General features: G+C 54.3%; 1 protein-coding gene across 4 annotated transcripts in view; it reads right to left on the bottom strand.

Annotated features, from left to right (window-relative positions):
* Nucleotides 1-16921, bottom strand: part of ATP11A (ATPase phospholipid transporting 11A) — a 121101-nt gene extending 104180 nt beyond the window's left edge. For all 4 annotated transcript variants that reach the window (XR_014013573.1, XM_081214516.1, XM_081214517.1 and 1 more), the window contains exon 1: nucleotides 16788-16921. Coding sequence is in view for 3 of the 4 variants with exons in the window: in XM_081214516.1 (XP_081070642.1) it covers nucleotides 16788-16826 (39 nt within the window). In the remaining variant the exon portion in view is untranslated. The remainder of the gene's footprint in view (nucleotides 1-16787) is intronic.
* Nucleotides 16922-17191: the final 270 nt, after the last annotated feature.

Raw genomic sequence — 17191 nt, 5'->3', positions numbered from 1 at the left:
CACGGAGCACCTGTAAGAGCACAGAAACACACAGAATACGCCCAGGCTGTGGGGCTGGAACACGGAGCGTCCGGATGAGCAGCCAGGCCAGCCCCCAGCTCTGCGCCTTCCTTCCTGTCGCCCCGCCCCGTGGTGGCTTAGAGCTGGGGTGGGGCAGGTGCCGCCAAAGGGCAGGAAAACCACAGCGTTTTCTCTGGTTGAGAGGGGAACGTCTCCAGTCGAGCTCAGAAGACGCTCCCTGAGGCTGGGGGATGAGGGAGGGAAAGGTGAGGGGATCCGGGCTTGTCACAGAGGAAGACAGGCAGGTGAGGGAGACGGAACAGGAGAGCGGAGAAGCCCGGGGGCCGGAGGGACAAGAGGCAATTAAGCCACAGGGCTCGTCTGACCCCCCTCTGTCCTACGCCACCTGCCTGGGTACGGCTTGCTTGCCCTCAATCAGGTACATCCAAACTGATACCTGGTTTCAATTCATCCTTATCAACAGTTAGCTACTGGCAAAAGATTAAATGGCCCGAATGTGATCTTCCCACAAACAAAATGGGAATAAAATTTCCATCCTGCCTGGAACAACTGCGGCCTTAGAAGCCACAGCTTAAACAAGAATTAAAAACCCCCGAGATCTTCTAAAAGGTAGGCATGAGGACATGTAATACCATTTCAATACTGCCACTTACGCAGGACACGACTCCTTTCTGTTCGAACATGTTCAATAATATGAATTCTTACATCCACAAGGATCATGGAATTCATAAAAAATAATTTCACAAAGATCCACAGAGCTTTGTGAACTCTGTTACGTAACACTGTGCGGATGAATTTACAGCTATTCCAAGTCCACGGAAATCCAACTGAACTTGTGTTAACCGTTCACACCTCTACTCACAATAACCAAACGTGTCTCGTTCGAAGATCCAAACGCGTCTCGTTCGAAGATCCAAACAAACACCAACTGTGGGTCTATTCGGGCTCTGAGTTCCAGGGGCAGCTGCCAGAAAACCACCCACCTCTGAAAGTGTCCCGACACTAAATGCACAGCCCTGCCCGGGTGTGTGTGCGGCACTGGGTCCCGGAACATGGCTCCGGAATCTTCGCCTCTTTATGGTTCTGTCCAGTGGATTTAAGAGTGGGCAGGAGCGGGCGCTGTCTGGCTGATTTTGCTGCAGCCGTAGAGCTGCACGTTGGAGGTCTTAGCCTCACTGGGGCACCAGGCTGGTCTGTGGAGGGGGCTCCACAGGAACGGAGCTGGGGGCTGTGACCACCAGTTAAGCAGCAGCAGCGCTTCCAACCATAAGAACGGGCCTCTGCCCTGGGCCCACCCGAGGGTATGGCGCTCTCCCCAGCCACTCTTAGCGGTCAAGCTGTGGGACCCAGCGGGCTGCCTACCGAAGGTGCAAGTGGTGGCCATACGACGCAGGGAAAGGACCCGCCCTGGAGACAGGCCAGCCTCTGCCTCCAGCCCCTGTGCGACCTGGGCTGGTGGCCTCCCCTCACTGTCTATAAGTTGGGGGCCCAAATGACACCACCTACACAGGAGGGCTGCAGGAAACCAGCCCTCATGCCCCGATCCCCAGGTAAACCGAACCACAAACAGAGCATTTCATCCGTGTCTGGGGGCAGGTGGGGGGACTTATTCAGGTTGTTCTTTACCTGTAGGGTCACTGTGTTGCTTACTCCTGGGAGCTATTGGGAAGCAGAAACCGACTGCAGTATGTTTGAGGCATTTGGAAGCAAACACGGAGAAGAGGCACGTGGCGGCTCTTATCACGAAGCTCCGTCTAGCACTGTGTCCCCTACAGCTGGCCGGGCTGGGGTGAGGAACCTCAGGCTGGGGATGTTAAGTAAGCCTTCTCCCCTGCCCTCTCTTCATCCTTGCACTCCAGAACCGAGTCCGCGCCGAGGCTCCCGGGGCACATTCAGAAAGACGGCGGGGACCACGCAGCCTCCTTTCTGTCTGTCCCCATCAACGTGAAAGTTCAACCCGACCTCACACATGGGAGCAGCCTCCCAGCCCCCGGAAAACCACCCTCTAGTAAACTCAAGCCTGGAATTCTGAAAAGCCGCCCCAAGATGAAAGCACACCCCGGACCCGGGTACAGTCACGTGTCAGCAAGGCCGGTGGCCCTTCCTCCCTCCCCGGTGTCCCATCGAGCAGGGCTGAGACCTGACCTAAGGTAGCTCCGCTCCGTCCCTCTGAGCTTCTAGTTCGAACAAGTAACTTCGGACAATTCTCCCCTTGACTACTTCAAGTCAATTTTTAAAACCACAAGACTTTATAGTGAACCCTAAATTCTAAATTACAACGGGACTGGAAAAGAAGCTGGCTCTGCCCTAGGAGGAACGTCAGTCCCGGGCCGGCTGTAAACCTGCCTCCCCCCCGCCGCCTCCTGGCTGGGGCCCCGAGGGAATGGACGGTGGCCGAGCATCAGTCCCGCGCTGGGCACCGGGTCAACAGCACGGCCGCTCCGGGCTACCCGTCACGCGCTCGGGCAGAAGGGGCGCACGGGGCCAGTCCCCGGATGGACCCCCCGAACAGAACGTGCGGTGCAGAGCCCCCGCCCTGCCTTCATCGGCCTCAGCGACCTCTGACCTCAGCACTTTGTTTTCAACAAGGTGCCTCCGCGCCCTCGTGAGGGGCAGCGGCGGTCGGCGCCCCCCCGTGCCCCTCGCGTCCCCCTGCCCCCCGCGATCGGTGCCCCCTGCTCCGAGCTCTGCCACTCGCCGTCGCTAATCACTAACCAGTGCCCGGGCTCGCAGGAACTGGGGCCAGGGCCCCCGAGCCCCTCGGGGAGCAGCCGTGACAGCGGCAAAGGGCGGACTCTGCCCGGTGCTGTCCTGTTACGACAGTCCGTCTTTATTACCGTCCGCCGCCCCGCTGCCCTGCTGGCCGCCTCGGAACGACCTCCCTCCATCACCCCTGTCGTTAAATACGGAACATCTGGTACCCCTACCTGCAGCGAGATCACCGACCATAGGGCCCGGGTGTCAGAACCGCCCACGGGCCCAGGAGGCCGCCACCCCAGCCCAGACGCAGGGCCAGGCCCCCTGCTGCGGAGCTGTGTCCACCCGCCCCGCCCGTCACAACTCGAGCAGCACACGGATGGGACCGGGCTGTCCTCTGAGGGCGCTGGGCCCACCTCTCCCTGCTACTCCACCCGCTGGAGAGCCACGGGGGCTGCTCTGCGTCAGCGGGTGGTCGTCAAGCCGTCAGGACCAAAGCGGAGAAGCAAACGTGTGCGTGTGTGTGAACCACGCTCACCGGCGAGGACACGGACTCCACAGGGCCCGTGCCGCGTGTGGACCTCATCCTCGGCTGCAGAGCCACATGTGGATTTACACGCTGGAGGCCTTGTCCTGGCCTTTAAGACAGAATCCAAAACCTACTGAGGAGGTGCCTTTCCAGAAGGGCCCACAAGGCCGGCAATGGAACTGCAGGTCGCAGGCCTGCCCGTCTGCGAAGAGAAAGTCCAGAAAATCTTCATGACACTGTCGCCGGCTACAGATCTAAAGCTGGTCAGTCCGTCTCCGGGACGAACACACTGGATGCTGAGCAAGCGGCAGGCCCGAGTCCAGGCTCCCACTCCCCAGGTCCCCCCTCGGCCCCATCCCCAGCAGGGCCAGCAAGCCCGGGGCAGGAGCGGGCAGCTCGTGGGCCCACGTGGGGCGCCGGGCGGGCCGCCTGCCATGCAGGATCCCTGATACACACCGGCTCCCTGAATCCCCCTTAGGGTCTGCTCTTCAGGCCCAGCCCACGGCCTTCGGGTCAAGACCTGAACCAAATCGCTCTCTTCCTCGACCGGGCCCATTAAAATAACAAAATCAAGGAGAATCGGATACACGTAATCTTCAATCTGGACACAAATCCCACCCTCGGTGAGTTCAGAGCACAGGCAGGAAGTCAGTCATTCACTGAGAAAATGACCAAAGGTGGGTGAAGTGTCTGCCAGGGTTGGGACAATAAAGGGAAAAAAATCAGCACCAGGCACGGCGACCACAGTGACAAGTCCTCATCCCAGTGAGGGCAGAGGCCTCCGTGTGGATGAGACGTCCTCCCTCAGACCTAAAACCTTTCTGAATCTGCAAGGGTAATGGATTGGTAGAAACCAGCATCAAACCATCTTTCAAGAAACTTAAATTGTGAGGGTGCTAAGCGCCCTTTAATTTTTACTTTTCCGTCAGCTCCAAAGATCACCTGCCAAGCTGGGCATCTCGCCAACTCCCTGTTACAGCTGCAGTGTTTTACAAGCCAAACTATTTAAGAGATATAATTATTCAACTTTTCAACTAAGTTTCTCGTTAATAAATTAAGTACTTAATAAGAATGGGACTTATTGCTTTTGAAACCATGCTGTTCTCTAAAAAGCGACAGGGCAATTTATGAAATCAACGGATTATTTCAATTTAAGAACAGAAAAATCTCATATCCCCTTTGGAGTAGAAATAACAGGAAACTGCTTCTCACAGACCCAATAATTTTACAGAAAAAATTTAATTTTAAGTTTAATCTATTCTTAATAATTTTTTAGACAGTGAAAGAACACATGTTATAGAACTCAAAACAGAAAACTGATCTGAACCGGTGAATCAGCAGCATGCAGTTTCTGGAGGAAAATTTCACATAAAATGCTTTAATTCCTATTCCTTATCAACGCACTTAGGAGAAAGCCACGTGGCTTTATAATATCGTTAAACAAACACCATTATGAACTATATTATTTGAAAGTATTGCCAACTAGACATAACTTTTTTTTTTTTTTTTTGCGGTACGCGGGCCTCTCACTGTTGTGGCCTCTCCCGTGGCGGAGCACAGGCTCCGGACGCGCAGGCTCAGCGGCCATGGCTCACGGGCCCAGCCGCTCCGCGGCATGTGGGATCTTCCCGGACCGGGGCATGAACCCGTGTCCCCTGCATTGGCAGGCGGACTCTCAAACACTGCGCCACCAGGGAAGCCCTAGACATAACTTTTATGATATTCTGTTTCATTACAGAATTACTTGTTCGAAGACAAATATCAGATTTTCTTCTCTGGAGTGATAATCACCACTCTGGCCGCTCTCGACAAGCACACACTAAACAAAAGATAAAGCCCAAATGAATCCTCACATTCAAGTATTTAAAATTTAATAAAACTTACCATTGCCAATTATTTAAAAGAAAAAAAAACCCTCCTGCCAAAGGTACATTTTCCATGAAAATTTAATCAGCGCTTAGGTTTCAATAAGTCTCCCATGACCCTGATAAGGTCCTTATCATTGATTTAAAAAAAACATGTTTCCAAAAAAGCAAGATATACAATATCAAATGTGGCATAAACTACTTAAAATTGCTCTTAAATCAGTTTCTGTTTGGGAAGATGAAAAAGTTCTAGAAATGGATGGTGGTGATGTGAATGTATGTAAAGCCACTGAACTATACACTTACTTCGAAATGGTCAAAATGGTAAATTTTAGGGATATTTTACCACAATAACAAAAAAACTGCCCATAAACCAACCTACCGTATATTCACTCAATAAGTCAATGCATCTTTATAATGTTAATTATTTAATTTATCTATTTACCATCTTAATTAATCTATCTATTATGTAACATCTTAATTTATCTATTATGTAACATCTTAATTTGTCTATTATGTAACATTTTCCTCATTTGGCCATATAATTTTTTAAAGTTTTATTAGAGTATATAGTTGATTTACAATGTCATGTTAGTTTCAGAAGCACAGCACAGTGAATCAGTTACACAGATACATACGTCCGCTCTCTTTTTAGATTCTTTTCCCATATAGAGGTCATCACAGAGTATTGAGTAGAGGTCCTTGTGCTCTACAGTAGGTCCATAAAATTTTAAAACAAACTGAAACCTTTATCAAAGGCAACATATATAACACATTCCATATTTTAAGCAATGAAATTTGCGGGGTGGCCACGTGCTCCTATTAAAACGTGGGTGACACATCATCCCTGTTACATCCCCCCCCACACACCGCCCTTGGTCCTGCCGCCCTGGGCTGGCCTCTGGCCTCCATCCTGCCCAGAACCATCCTGTCTCCCCCTCCCAGAACTGGCTCCTGTCACCCCCCCCGCCCCGTGACCCCCTCCCTGGCTTATGTCTGTCCGTGGCCCTTCCCGACACCTAGCCTACTGTGTGCTTATTTATTTTGTCATATACCACCCAAATGCAGTCTCCAGGGGTGCCCGGGGTGTCTGTGTATTCTGCCCTGCCACGGAATCCCTTCAGCAAGTGTCAATAAACATTTGGTGAACAGCCGATGCTGAGCACCTAGTGTGTGTACCGAGTGCAACGCACGCCTTCCTCTGCTGGAATCTTACTAGGTTTGCCCCACACATGTTCTTCAGTGCCAAGAGTTTCCATAGCTTATTCCCATTTTACAAGAGAAAAATGGTGAAGTGAGTTGAACATCAGAAGTGAGGGCTCAGACTCTAACCACAAGACGGTCACCCCAACTTTCTAACACACGTTGCTTTCAGATTTATATCCAACTGAAAAAAATGCACGCACGTACCTCACGGTTATCTACTATTTTAATGGTTTGCTTAAATTTATCCCAGTCAAAACAACTGTTTCCATACACTTTCTAAACAGAAAAGGTAATGTAAATTATTCCACATGCATATATCTGTCAATTTCAGATATTTTATCAGATATTTCGCCTGAAAGTGACAGATAAATCTAGGTCTGCTTTACCCTCATATCACAGCTCTTCCACATCAATGATCACCCCATGATTTTGTTCCATGGAATGACTTTAAATTAATTCCACGATTTAAAAACTCATGTTTTGTGGGCAGTCCCCGAGGCCGTCCTGAAAAATCACACAGAAATCCGGATGACGTTCCAATGGCCACCCTTCACTGTCCCTAATCCTTTGCTGAAAACAGGGTGGAGGAGATCCTCTTTTCTCTGAAGGAGGGAGATTATGTAACCGCTAGGATGGCAGACTCCTTCCCAGCAGCCGGGGTTCTGTCCGGAGAGGAGGGAGGGGCCGTCAGCCCCCTGTCTGGGAGCAGGTTCAAGAACATGCCAGGCCAGAGTCAGACTCACATGGCCCAGGTACGAACCTGATCTTCAGGAAGCAGAGCCTGTCATTCTGCAGACAGTTCAGACGGGACAGCATGGGGAGGTGGGAGAGCCCCTCAGGGTCCTGTGGCTTTAACTAGTGTCACAGTGTCGGACGGGGTGAGTGACCAGCCTCGCAGCAACAGCAGAGGCCATCCAAGGTCCTAATCATATGATGAATAAAGCTTTAGGATCATTTCCAACGCGGGCTTACAACAGCGTAAGCAAAGTTTTAATAAAAGACAATGAGGCTGTGATTACAGAGAAACCTAAGAGGGAAAGGTCCACAGCAGCTGGCTTGGGAACTTATACGTACTACCGCGAAAGCCCATGATGTGTGGGCGACAGGGTGACACCATGCTCTGGATGTGCAGAGAAGTCACGTCCCTGTCACCCTAATGACAGCTCGGGGTCACCTTCCAACCATCACTTTCCGATCTTGCCAAAGGTAAGAGGTCACCCTGTACAGAGCAGATCGACAGCGTGGAGTCCCTAAAACCCAACCCACTGACTAGGAGAATCGGCTCGTTACGCAGCGGCCTCCCAGCTTCCGAAGCAGACACGTGCGCCCAATCCAGTTACGTGGCAGATACCGTGACATCTGCCCTGTCAACAATCCAGACGCTGTGGATTTAGGTTATAACCCAAAACCCAAAACCCAAAACAACACTTTATAGTCTTGTCTTAATACCAACCACCATTCTCCTACCAAGCCTCCTACAGGGGGGAAAAAGAAGCAACAGAAAGAGAAGCAAAAGATATAAATACACGCAACCTTAGATCTGATCAAACAATGGAAACTGTGCTCTGTCAGAGGTAACAACGGCCTAAATCCGCTCCACAGTTTAAAAAGTAACCCATTCCCACTACACGTTTATTTTATTTTAGTCTTCCCAGATTTTGTGGAACATTTTTTTGGGGCCTTTGTTTGATAAAACAGTCGGCAAACGATGCACCGTTTCAAACTGCCTCCTTTGAGGTTCTTTACCTGTGTGAATGTTTACAACCCAAACAGTGCCTCCTTTAATAGTATACAGCCTTGCACTGAACCGTGTCCCCCTGAATTCACATGTTGAAGCCCTAACCCGCAATGTGATGAGAGTTGGAGATAGGGATTTGCGGAGGTAATTAAGGTGAAATGAGGTCATAAGGGTGGACTCGTAATCTGATAGGATTGGTGTCCTTACAGGAGGAGCGAGAAGAGATCACTTGCTCCGCTCCCCTCCCTCCTTCCCTCCCTCTCTGGGCACCAGAGGAGGCAGCTGACGGGAGGGAAGGCTGCCATCTGCAAGCCAGGAGGAGGCCCCTCACAGGAACCCACCTGCAGGCCCCAGGTCTTGCACTTCCAGCCCCGAGGCTGAGAGTCTGAGCTCTGCCGTGGGCACCAGCCCTGCCTGCGGTGAGCAGACCAGGACACGCCCAGGCCTGTCACAGCTTCGTATTTTACATGCTGGCGCTTAAACACAGCATTAAAGTTCACAGGCCCGCCATGAGCATCTCAGAGAACAGCCCCAGAAACAATGTCAGCTTTTCGCCATCAAGACGGCTCCTTCCCCAGCCACATTCTTGGCATCAACGTCCTCAATAATTAAACGTGTGTGTTGATATGATCGGCAACTCAGAGTCGTGCTGGCTGGTCTCTGACCTAAGACCCAGGAAAGAGGCGTGAGGAAGGGCGCTGAAAGGTCAAGGCAAAGGGCACAACGTCCACGCTCGCTGGGAAGCCCCTCACCCAACGCAGATGAGGGGATGGAGGGGTGGTGAGCTGCCCCCGGAGAACACAGCTGGGAAGAGCACACCAGATGAACCAGGCCCCCGTCCCCTGTGCTCACAGAAGATCCATGAGCCCCAAGGAGACTCATCAAGAGCGTTCTCGCATCTTCTCGGGCGCGTGCGCTCATGGGCGCCAGCGGGACACACGCCCACACGGGCAGCATCCCATCCACCCGCATGCCCGGCGGCGGGAGGGGCTCCTGCAACAGACACAGGTCCCCCAGCAGGTGACATGTGAAGGGAACGGTGCAGAAGATGGTAACTCTGGCCTCTACCCATCATGGAACCCATGAAACAGGCACTGGTGTGAGCACAGCAGAAACAAAGTGAGCAGAAGTTAAAAGCCTTCTTGCCCCTGGCAGCCCACCTTTGCGAGAATGTTTTATCCGCAAATCACACACAATGGACGGGGCAAATTTCTCAAGGGCTGCCAGCCCTGACAGGTGCAGCCAACTACCGTGGGCTCAAGTCCGTGTCGAGCGGGGGCAGATGTTGCTGCCGGGTGACGCGGGGCACGTTGCTGCCCCCCAGGAAACCCGACTTCTTCTACGGCCTACATCACTCCCGGGAGGTGCTCTGATACTGAAACCCACCAAAGATACAATCAAAACCACAGAAAAATGGGGAACATTCTGCCCACAGAAACCAGGAGGGTGGGAGGTGGTTAAACATTTCTGGACCAGGAATTTGGAAATCCATCCGAGTGACTTTTCTCCTCAGAGGATGACTAACTCCTCAAGTCAGGAGTGACGGGAACACAGACGGGAAGGACACCTGCAAATGCGTGTAAATATGTTCCCAACAAACCCCTCGCTGAGAGCGTGGGGAAGGGAGGGCTCGGAGGAGATGACTTTCCTCCAGCTCCACTTAAAGATGGGGGGAAACAGGTAAAGGTTTGGTTTGAAGAGGCAGCCAATGATTAACTCACCCACAGAGCTCACCTGTTCTGGTCTGGCCTTCGCCCAGGTGACAAAGGTAACGTTAACAGAGGGGGCCTAAAATCCTCTCCTGACTCTCGACCCAATGGCGGGTTTTTTCCGGGTCCACACGCAGCATGACTGAGCCCCCCACCCCTGCAGATACTGCTGGATCGCCCCCCTGGCACCGCCCCCCAGCACCCAGCACACACACCGGGGGACACGGAGCCCACCCCTCTGTTCTCGGTGGCCAGTTACACGGGTGTCTTCTAAACTACCTACAGACGCAGCCTGCTTTGGGCTCAAAGGTCCACCCAAACTGGAGGAGCCTGTGTCCTGGGGTGCTGATGACAGGGCAGCCACAGGACAGGGCGCTGACCCCTCCCTGAAGGACAGCTGCGGTCCCGGGAAGCCACCCCACGCAGCACCGCCAGACCCCACACCGTTTATGAAAAAGCGAGGAAACCTGGATACTTGCTCACACTCACCCATGTTTAAATGTTGGCCAGACACTCAAGTAGCTCTGACACAATCACATCAGAGGGACCAGAGGGCCGGTTCCCTACCTGTGTCTTCAGACAAGGTTCTCAGCCTTCACTGGGGCAGGCACTCCTTTGCGAACCTAGCAAATCTGGGAAACCCCTGCCCAGAAAACAAAAAGCATCCACGCAAAAAGTTCTGCGCTCTGTGCGATGGGGGTCCAGGCCTCACAGGGGACCAGCTAAGAATGCTCGTTCATGACGAGGCTCCGGGAGAGGGTCCTTTCCAGGCCCGGGGTCCACAGGACGGATGCAAGAAAAGAGGAGACACATCCCGGGAGCCCAGTGTTCAGAGGACCAACCCTCGAGCCACAGACAGAGCACGGCGGAAGCTACCACCGAGTCAGGCGTCCGCACCAGAGGTGCGGGGACCGCGGGCTGTGACCTTGGGGACTTAACTTCCTCCCCTTTAGTGTTTATTAAGTGAGGGGGTGGACCGGACACCTTCCCAGTCTTTTCCCACATTGTTAAGACTCTGTGAAATGTACCAGGGAAAGAGAATCCAAAAGCTTGAGTAGTATCATTAATCACTCAAGTCCTTGGAAGCACCACGGTTTCCTTCGGAAGCATCCAAGGGCAGCTTCTTCAAGGCTCTTGTTAACAGCAATGATAAGAGGCGTAATCAGTCTTGGGGCAGATGTTCACGGCGCTGACTCTGTGCCAGGAGCGGTCCCAGCCTACGGGGGAGGGGGGGCGGGGGGGGCGGGAGGAAGGCGGGGCTCCAGAAGGTAACGTGGGATCTGCGGACACAGAGGAGGAATTCCAGGGCTCCCCCAGGCAAGGTGTTGATGGGGAGCGAGAGGGCGCCAGCATCAGGCCCCAGGGGTGACCCCGGTGAAAGGGCAGCTGACCCGCTGGGCCCTCCTCTCTGCCTGGACGCGCCCGCCAGATGCTGCAGCTCAGCGAGCCTCGCAGCCCCAGCTCCAGCACCCACCACTGCCCAGCGCCCTGGGACAGCACTTCTGGGCCCCCCCTGCCCAAGGTAAATGCCACAGGGACAGGGACGGGGGTCCGGCTGTCTGCCCCTTGTCTGGCTCAGGCTGCATCGGTGAACACACACCAAACGTGTGCCGCGCCTAAGAAACCCAGCAGGACCCTGTGAGGCCCTCCGGGTACAAATCCTTTCCAGGTCCCCCCGTCTCTTGTTCATAGGAAAAACGTTTCAGTGTCCGTGACCTTCCCTGGGTTCCAAAGGGCAGACGCCAACAGCTGCTATCAGGGAAGGGGGGGGTATGCAGAGACACGGGAGGGGCGACAGTGCAGCGTGGGGCCTGCCCCCCCCAGGCACGTACATCCCCACATCTCGGACTGCAGGAACCAAGACCCCACCCACTCGCTTCAGGCTGAGCACAGATTCCTGGAGCCCCGCCCTGCTACCTCGCCACCAGCCAATCAGAAGACAGTCACGCGCCCTGCCGTCCTCACCCCCAGTGTTGCCTTTAAACACTTCTCCCCGAAAACTGTCAGGGGGTTCAGGGTTTTTGAGCATGAGCCGCCCATTCTCCTTGCTCGGCGCTGCCTGCAATAAACCTTTCTCTGCTCCGAACTCCGACACTGCGGTGCGTCGGGCACATGAACTTGCACTTGGTTACACCTGCACCAAGTACGCTGAGGTCAGCTGTGAGGGCAGAAACGTGACCCCTGGTGGGGCCACTTCGGACACGATGGAGGTGGGGACACCGAGATGCCACATTACAGAAACGTGGCTGTGAAGGAAAGGGAAGCGGGGAGATCGTGGGAGGGGAATGTGGGGGTCAAGAAAGTCTGCTTTTCGGGGCTTCCCTGGTGGCGCAGTGGTTGAGAGTCCGCCTGCCGATGCAGGGGACACGGGTTCGTGCCCCGGTCTGGGAGGATCCCACATGCCGCGGAGCGGCTGGGCCCGTGAGCCATGGCCGCTGAGCCTGCGCGTCCGGAGCCTGTGCTCCGCAACGGGAGAGGCCACAATAGTGAGAGGCCCGTGTACCGCAAAAAAAAAAAAAAAGAAAGAAAAAAGAAAGTCTGCTTTTCAAAAAAAAAAAAGGTGATTTCAAGGCATGGCTGAGTGCCACAGGGACTGGGTGACGTCACCCTAAAAGGGAGACGCTGCTGACTGAGAAGGACGGGTGAGGGGCGGGGGACCCCAAGCTGCAGGACAGACCTTTAGAGAGCGGGCTCACCTGCCCTGAACCAGAGGGCGGCAAGCGCACCAACAGGCGTGGGCCGGTGGCCGAGGGGTGTCCCGTCCGAGGACCGCTGTGCGGGGAAGCTTCGCCACCAAGTGCGGGGAAGCACGACCCTCCACACCCTCCGCAGGGGGAGGGGGGCCAGAGGCTCCCCGGGAAGCAGCAGACACCGTCCCTCTGAGGAGCTGGGGCTTCCAGCAGCACCAGGCTCAACTTTCAAATAAGAGGCCCCTTGACGGAGCATCTCCCCGTGCCACAGCGCCCCATCGTGGCGGCGCCCCCAGGGAGCCGCGGTCGGTGCCTCGTTTCAAGCAGGAAGACGCCCAAGGCCTCGCGGTCAGAGGCCGGGCCAGGGCCAGGTCTCAAGCTGCCTCTTAGGCTCTGACGCTGGACTTTTGATCTCCACAAACAACTATCTTGTTTCTCAGATAGCAGGAATCAAGTAAAAGCAAAAACAATCCTTTGTTCAATCTTGTTGAGTTTTTATTGCTGTAAAAATGGCTTTTTATTGATTTTCCTTGCAAATAAATAGCATTTCTGCCGGCATTTAACTTGGTTAAAAAAGCATCTGTAAGTCTGGGACGTGGGGATCTAAGCATCTCTGATTAGCCCTGTTGCCAGTGGAACATGTGGTCCCAGCACCGAGGAACAGTGCGTCCCTAGGTTTCAGGGCCCAGCACAGCTGTAAACAGAGGCCTTCCTGCACACTGAGCGGTAGCTCAGTGGATTCCAGGTGGTTTTAGCTGACTGTAAACTGAGGACAGCGTGCTCATCCCTAGAAATGCAACTGACTGCAGCAAAACCCAATCACCTAAACTCCCTTTTCCCCTCGGGTTATTAAACCTACCCTCAGGCGTGAAAGAAAAGCATGTCAAGGTCCCTTGTGCGCAACAGACATTAAACAGGGTTTGAAAGGACAATGGAAGGAACTGAACTTAACAGCCAGGACACAAAGGTTAAATTATACACCTGGCAGACTGCTTTGAAAGGCCTGTGCAAACACTGTAGCACAGCCCTCGGGCCAGCCTAAGGGGTCACCTACTTCAAATACCTGAAGGCCTCGGTGGTTCCAGTGGCTTAACTTAACTGGGGTGTAGACTCCCCGAGCAGATCCGGAGGCCCCACGTCGGAAGCGCCACTAAGAGGCAACCCCGAGTCAGGCGGCACTGAAAGTTTTTAAAACTAAATCTGTGTCAGATGGAAGGGTCCGCCTGTAGGGCAGCATCAGTGGGCACTGACGTCCACGGCACACACCATTTGGTGATAAAAAACAAACCAAAGCAGACCCATGTGCATGCACACAAATGGTGAATTTTTAAGAAGGTGTAAAGCATTCTAACACAGCCATGCTTGAGGTTCTCCAGGGATCAATGATGTTTACTAAAAACAAACACCAGAAACATAACAAAATTAAGCTTTACAGTCAAACCTCCTGAATGTGAGGCGTGGATGGAAAGGAGAGAAGTGTCCTGACAAGGTGGTCCTCCTGGCCTGGAAATAACTGTTGTGGCCAAATGTGGCCTGCAGGCTTTTCGTTGGGCCTGCGGCATTTTGGCACCCCTAGTTTTAAAATTTCCCGAAGCTGCTCCAGAGCAGGGCACCCAGGGCCCCTGGTGGCCGTACTGACTGGCCTGGCCGGCAACCAACAGAGGTGCTTGCCCTCCCCCGGCCAGTGACCGGGGGCAAAGTTATGCTAACGGCTAGTTGTGACACGTGTGCTGAGCACTTGCGCAGAGCCGGGCACCACTCTTAGCTTCTGGCCTGTACTAACTCATTTAATTCTCACGATAACCCTCTGCAACGGGTACCGCTATTCGTCCTCAGATGAGAGAACTGAGGCAGAGAAAAAGCGAAGCCACCTGCCCAGGGTGACACGGCCTCAAAGTGGGCGGGCCAGGTCCACATCCAGGTGGGCTCCCGGGGACTCTGCAGGTTCCTCTCAGAATTTAAACTACCTGACTCTGGGTTTCCCACCTCACATCTCTTCTAAGAGGATAACACTAGTTCCCCACCCACTTCGTTAAACATTTCTTTTAAAAGCTCAAGGTACAGAAGTGTTTTACCATTTACAAGTACAGCGCATCTCTACGTGGCTTATATGCATCCAGGCTCACAAACAACCAGTAATGCCAGCTTTGGCATATACCTGGCCTAACCCGGAAGGGAATTCTCTCATTCATTTGCCTATTCTACCTCTCTGGAATTAACCCAGAATAAAATACTCACAGCAATGGTTTCCAAGGACTCCTTTATCTTTGGCAGCCCTCAGGCATCATCATGAAAAGGTTTCTTTGTCCTAGAAATTCTGACTGTGTGAACACCAGATGGGAACAGGGTATGACTTTATCCACGCTTATGAAATACGTCATATATGGAAACCACAAGGAAATATGACTATTTAATCCCAGAGTCTTTCTTTGCCCTCTAACAAAAGGAAGTATAATTAATTCCTAAATATTAAAACATAATCCAATTATAAGCAAACAGATTGACTGTTTCTGGAAAAAGTCAAATTAGTTTAATAACGTAGACATGAGTTTAATATCATAGAAATGAATGGTTTTGTATGTGAATATGGTGAAGTAGCCAAATGATCAGACTGTTTAAAAAAAAAAAAGATGTGGAATGAGAAACAAAGAAAGAATAATAGCATCCCGTGACTGGATTCCAGGGACATGACCAAATATATATGCTGGGAAAGTTCACTGAAGAATATTTACCAGTTAGGTTTGAGAAAAATAAGTCTAATAACACAGCACAGGGGAATTTAAAAATATAAGGTACACCAACATTTATATAGATTGATATGACATGAAACAGCTGAAGGCCTGGAGGAAGTAAGGGAGTAAAAGCACAAAACTCGGCCACCTGTCTGCCCGACTCCGAGGACGAAGGGGTCAGCAACAGGAGGGAGGGGAAGACCCACCAGGTTGTGGGCCTCGGCCCGTCGGAGCAGGAGGGTGGTCCACCCACCCTTCACCTCTCATGGATAGAGACTGCGCATTACCGCTCACAATTCAACTCTCCTTCCTATCACAGAGTCTTAGAGTTGGAAAAGAATAGAAATTAACTGGAAAACTAGTGAGCACATCCTAGGTAAACGCTGGCTCCGAGCTCGTGGGCCATAAGCCTGAGAACAGAATGTCTGGGACCCGTCAAGCGTTTCTCTAAGACATCTGATTACCTACTGCCACTGTTACTTGATTTTCCAGAACTTACTACTGTAGAGAGACACTAAGGTGACCCTGATGTTTACACTCACGTTATAAGATGGACTCAAGAATCCCTGAGGGGACAGGGCCCTTCCCATGGGAAGCCTTCCCGGCCTTAACCAGAATCCCAGAGGGGTTCGCCCCACTAACTGAAAGGCAGACCGCCCTCCCCAGGGGAGCTACTGGAAGGTGCCACAAGCTCCCCTGACCCTCGAGTCCTCTGGTGCGTGAGTGGATTTGGAGGAAGGCACTGATTCAACGTTCCCCTTGGATGAACAGAAACACTCTCGTATGCGGCCAAGGTCTCCTAAGTATGAATGACTGACGAAGGGAATTCCTCAGCCAGAAAAAAACAAGTTCCCACCACCGTTCCCTCTTCTAGCGGAAACCTCGGTGCGCGCAACTTTTCCAACCTGTGACTGGCGGCGGTGCGTGGGGTGGACAGGGGGGCCTTTGTCAAGAGACGCGACCAGTTTCCTTCTCCTGCGCGCACCCCCTCTACCCCCGGGGCCGGCGTCGGCGCCGCACGCGGCTCCCCTCGGGCGGATGAGAAACAAACCCAACTTGCCCCTCCGCGCCCCCCTGCCCATGCCCGGCGTCGCCACGCGCCTCCCGGAGCGAAGATTCCGGGGTGGGGGGGAACCCCGAACCGCCGGCCTCGGGTCTGGCTGGTTACTTTCGGGACAAAGGTCCCAAACTTCACTTCCGAACCCCCCGGTGCTGTTACCAGACTAACGAGCAAAGCCACCGCCTTTTCCCCTGTGGGTGCCCCTCTCCCTGTCCCTTAACCCTGGGGTAGCGCCAGCAGGCGAGGCTGAGCCCAAGCATCCCTCCCCAGCCCGGCCCGCGCCGATCTAAGCAGTCTCTGCCCCGGCAGCCCCGCCCGGCTCCGGGGAGGCGCGCGGCGGGTGGGCGCCCGCGCCGTCGGGATCCAGGTGCCCGCTCCGCAGGTACCCCGCGTCCTGCCGTCCCCCGGGGCGCGGTCGGCCGCACGAGGCCGCCCAAGCCCTCAGCGCCCCCGGGCCGGCGGCCGCGGCAGGGTCGCGGGAGGAGGGCCTGTCCCGCCCGGTCCCGGCCCCGGCCCCGGTCCCGCGCCGGTCGCACTCACGTATCTGTGCACGAGCGTCCGCACGAGGGTGCAGTCCATGGCTCCTCCGGCCGCGCCCGCCCTCTCAGCGCCCCCGAGCCCGGCTCGGCGCGCCCATGAGCCCGGGCCCGAGTGCGGCCGGGCGCCCCGCCCCGGTCACGGCCTGGGCGCGCCGGGCGGTGCGGGGGGCGGCCGCGGCCCCTCCGCGCTCATGCCCGGCCCGGCCCGCGGCGGCCGGCTCGGGGGTGGCCGCTCGGCGATCGGAGCCCGCGTGCCGAGGCCCAGGCGGTGGGGCTGCGGGCTCGGGGGCGCGGCGGCCGGCGCTCCCGCCGCTGCTCTGCTGCTCGGCTCCTCCTCTCTGCTCCGCGGCTCTGCCCTGCTCTGCTCCCGGTCTCCGCCCGCCGCCGTCTCAGCCCGGCCTCCAG

Source organism: Mesoplodon bidens (genome assembly GCF_964165515.1).
Source record: "Mesoplodon bidens genome assembly, chromosome: 17".
Taxonomy (NCBI): domain Eukaryota; kingdom Metazoa; phylum Chordata; class Mammalia; order Artiodactyla; family Ziphiidae; genus Mesoplodon; species Mesoplodon bidens.
Note: the sequence above shows the minus strand (reverse complement) of the source record. Positions and strands in the feature narration are given on the sequence as shown.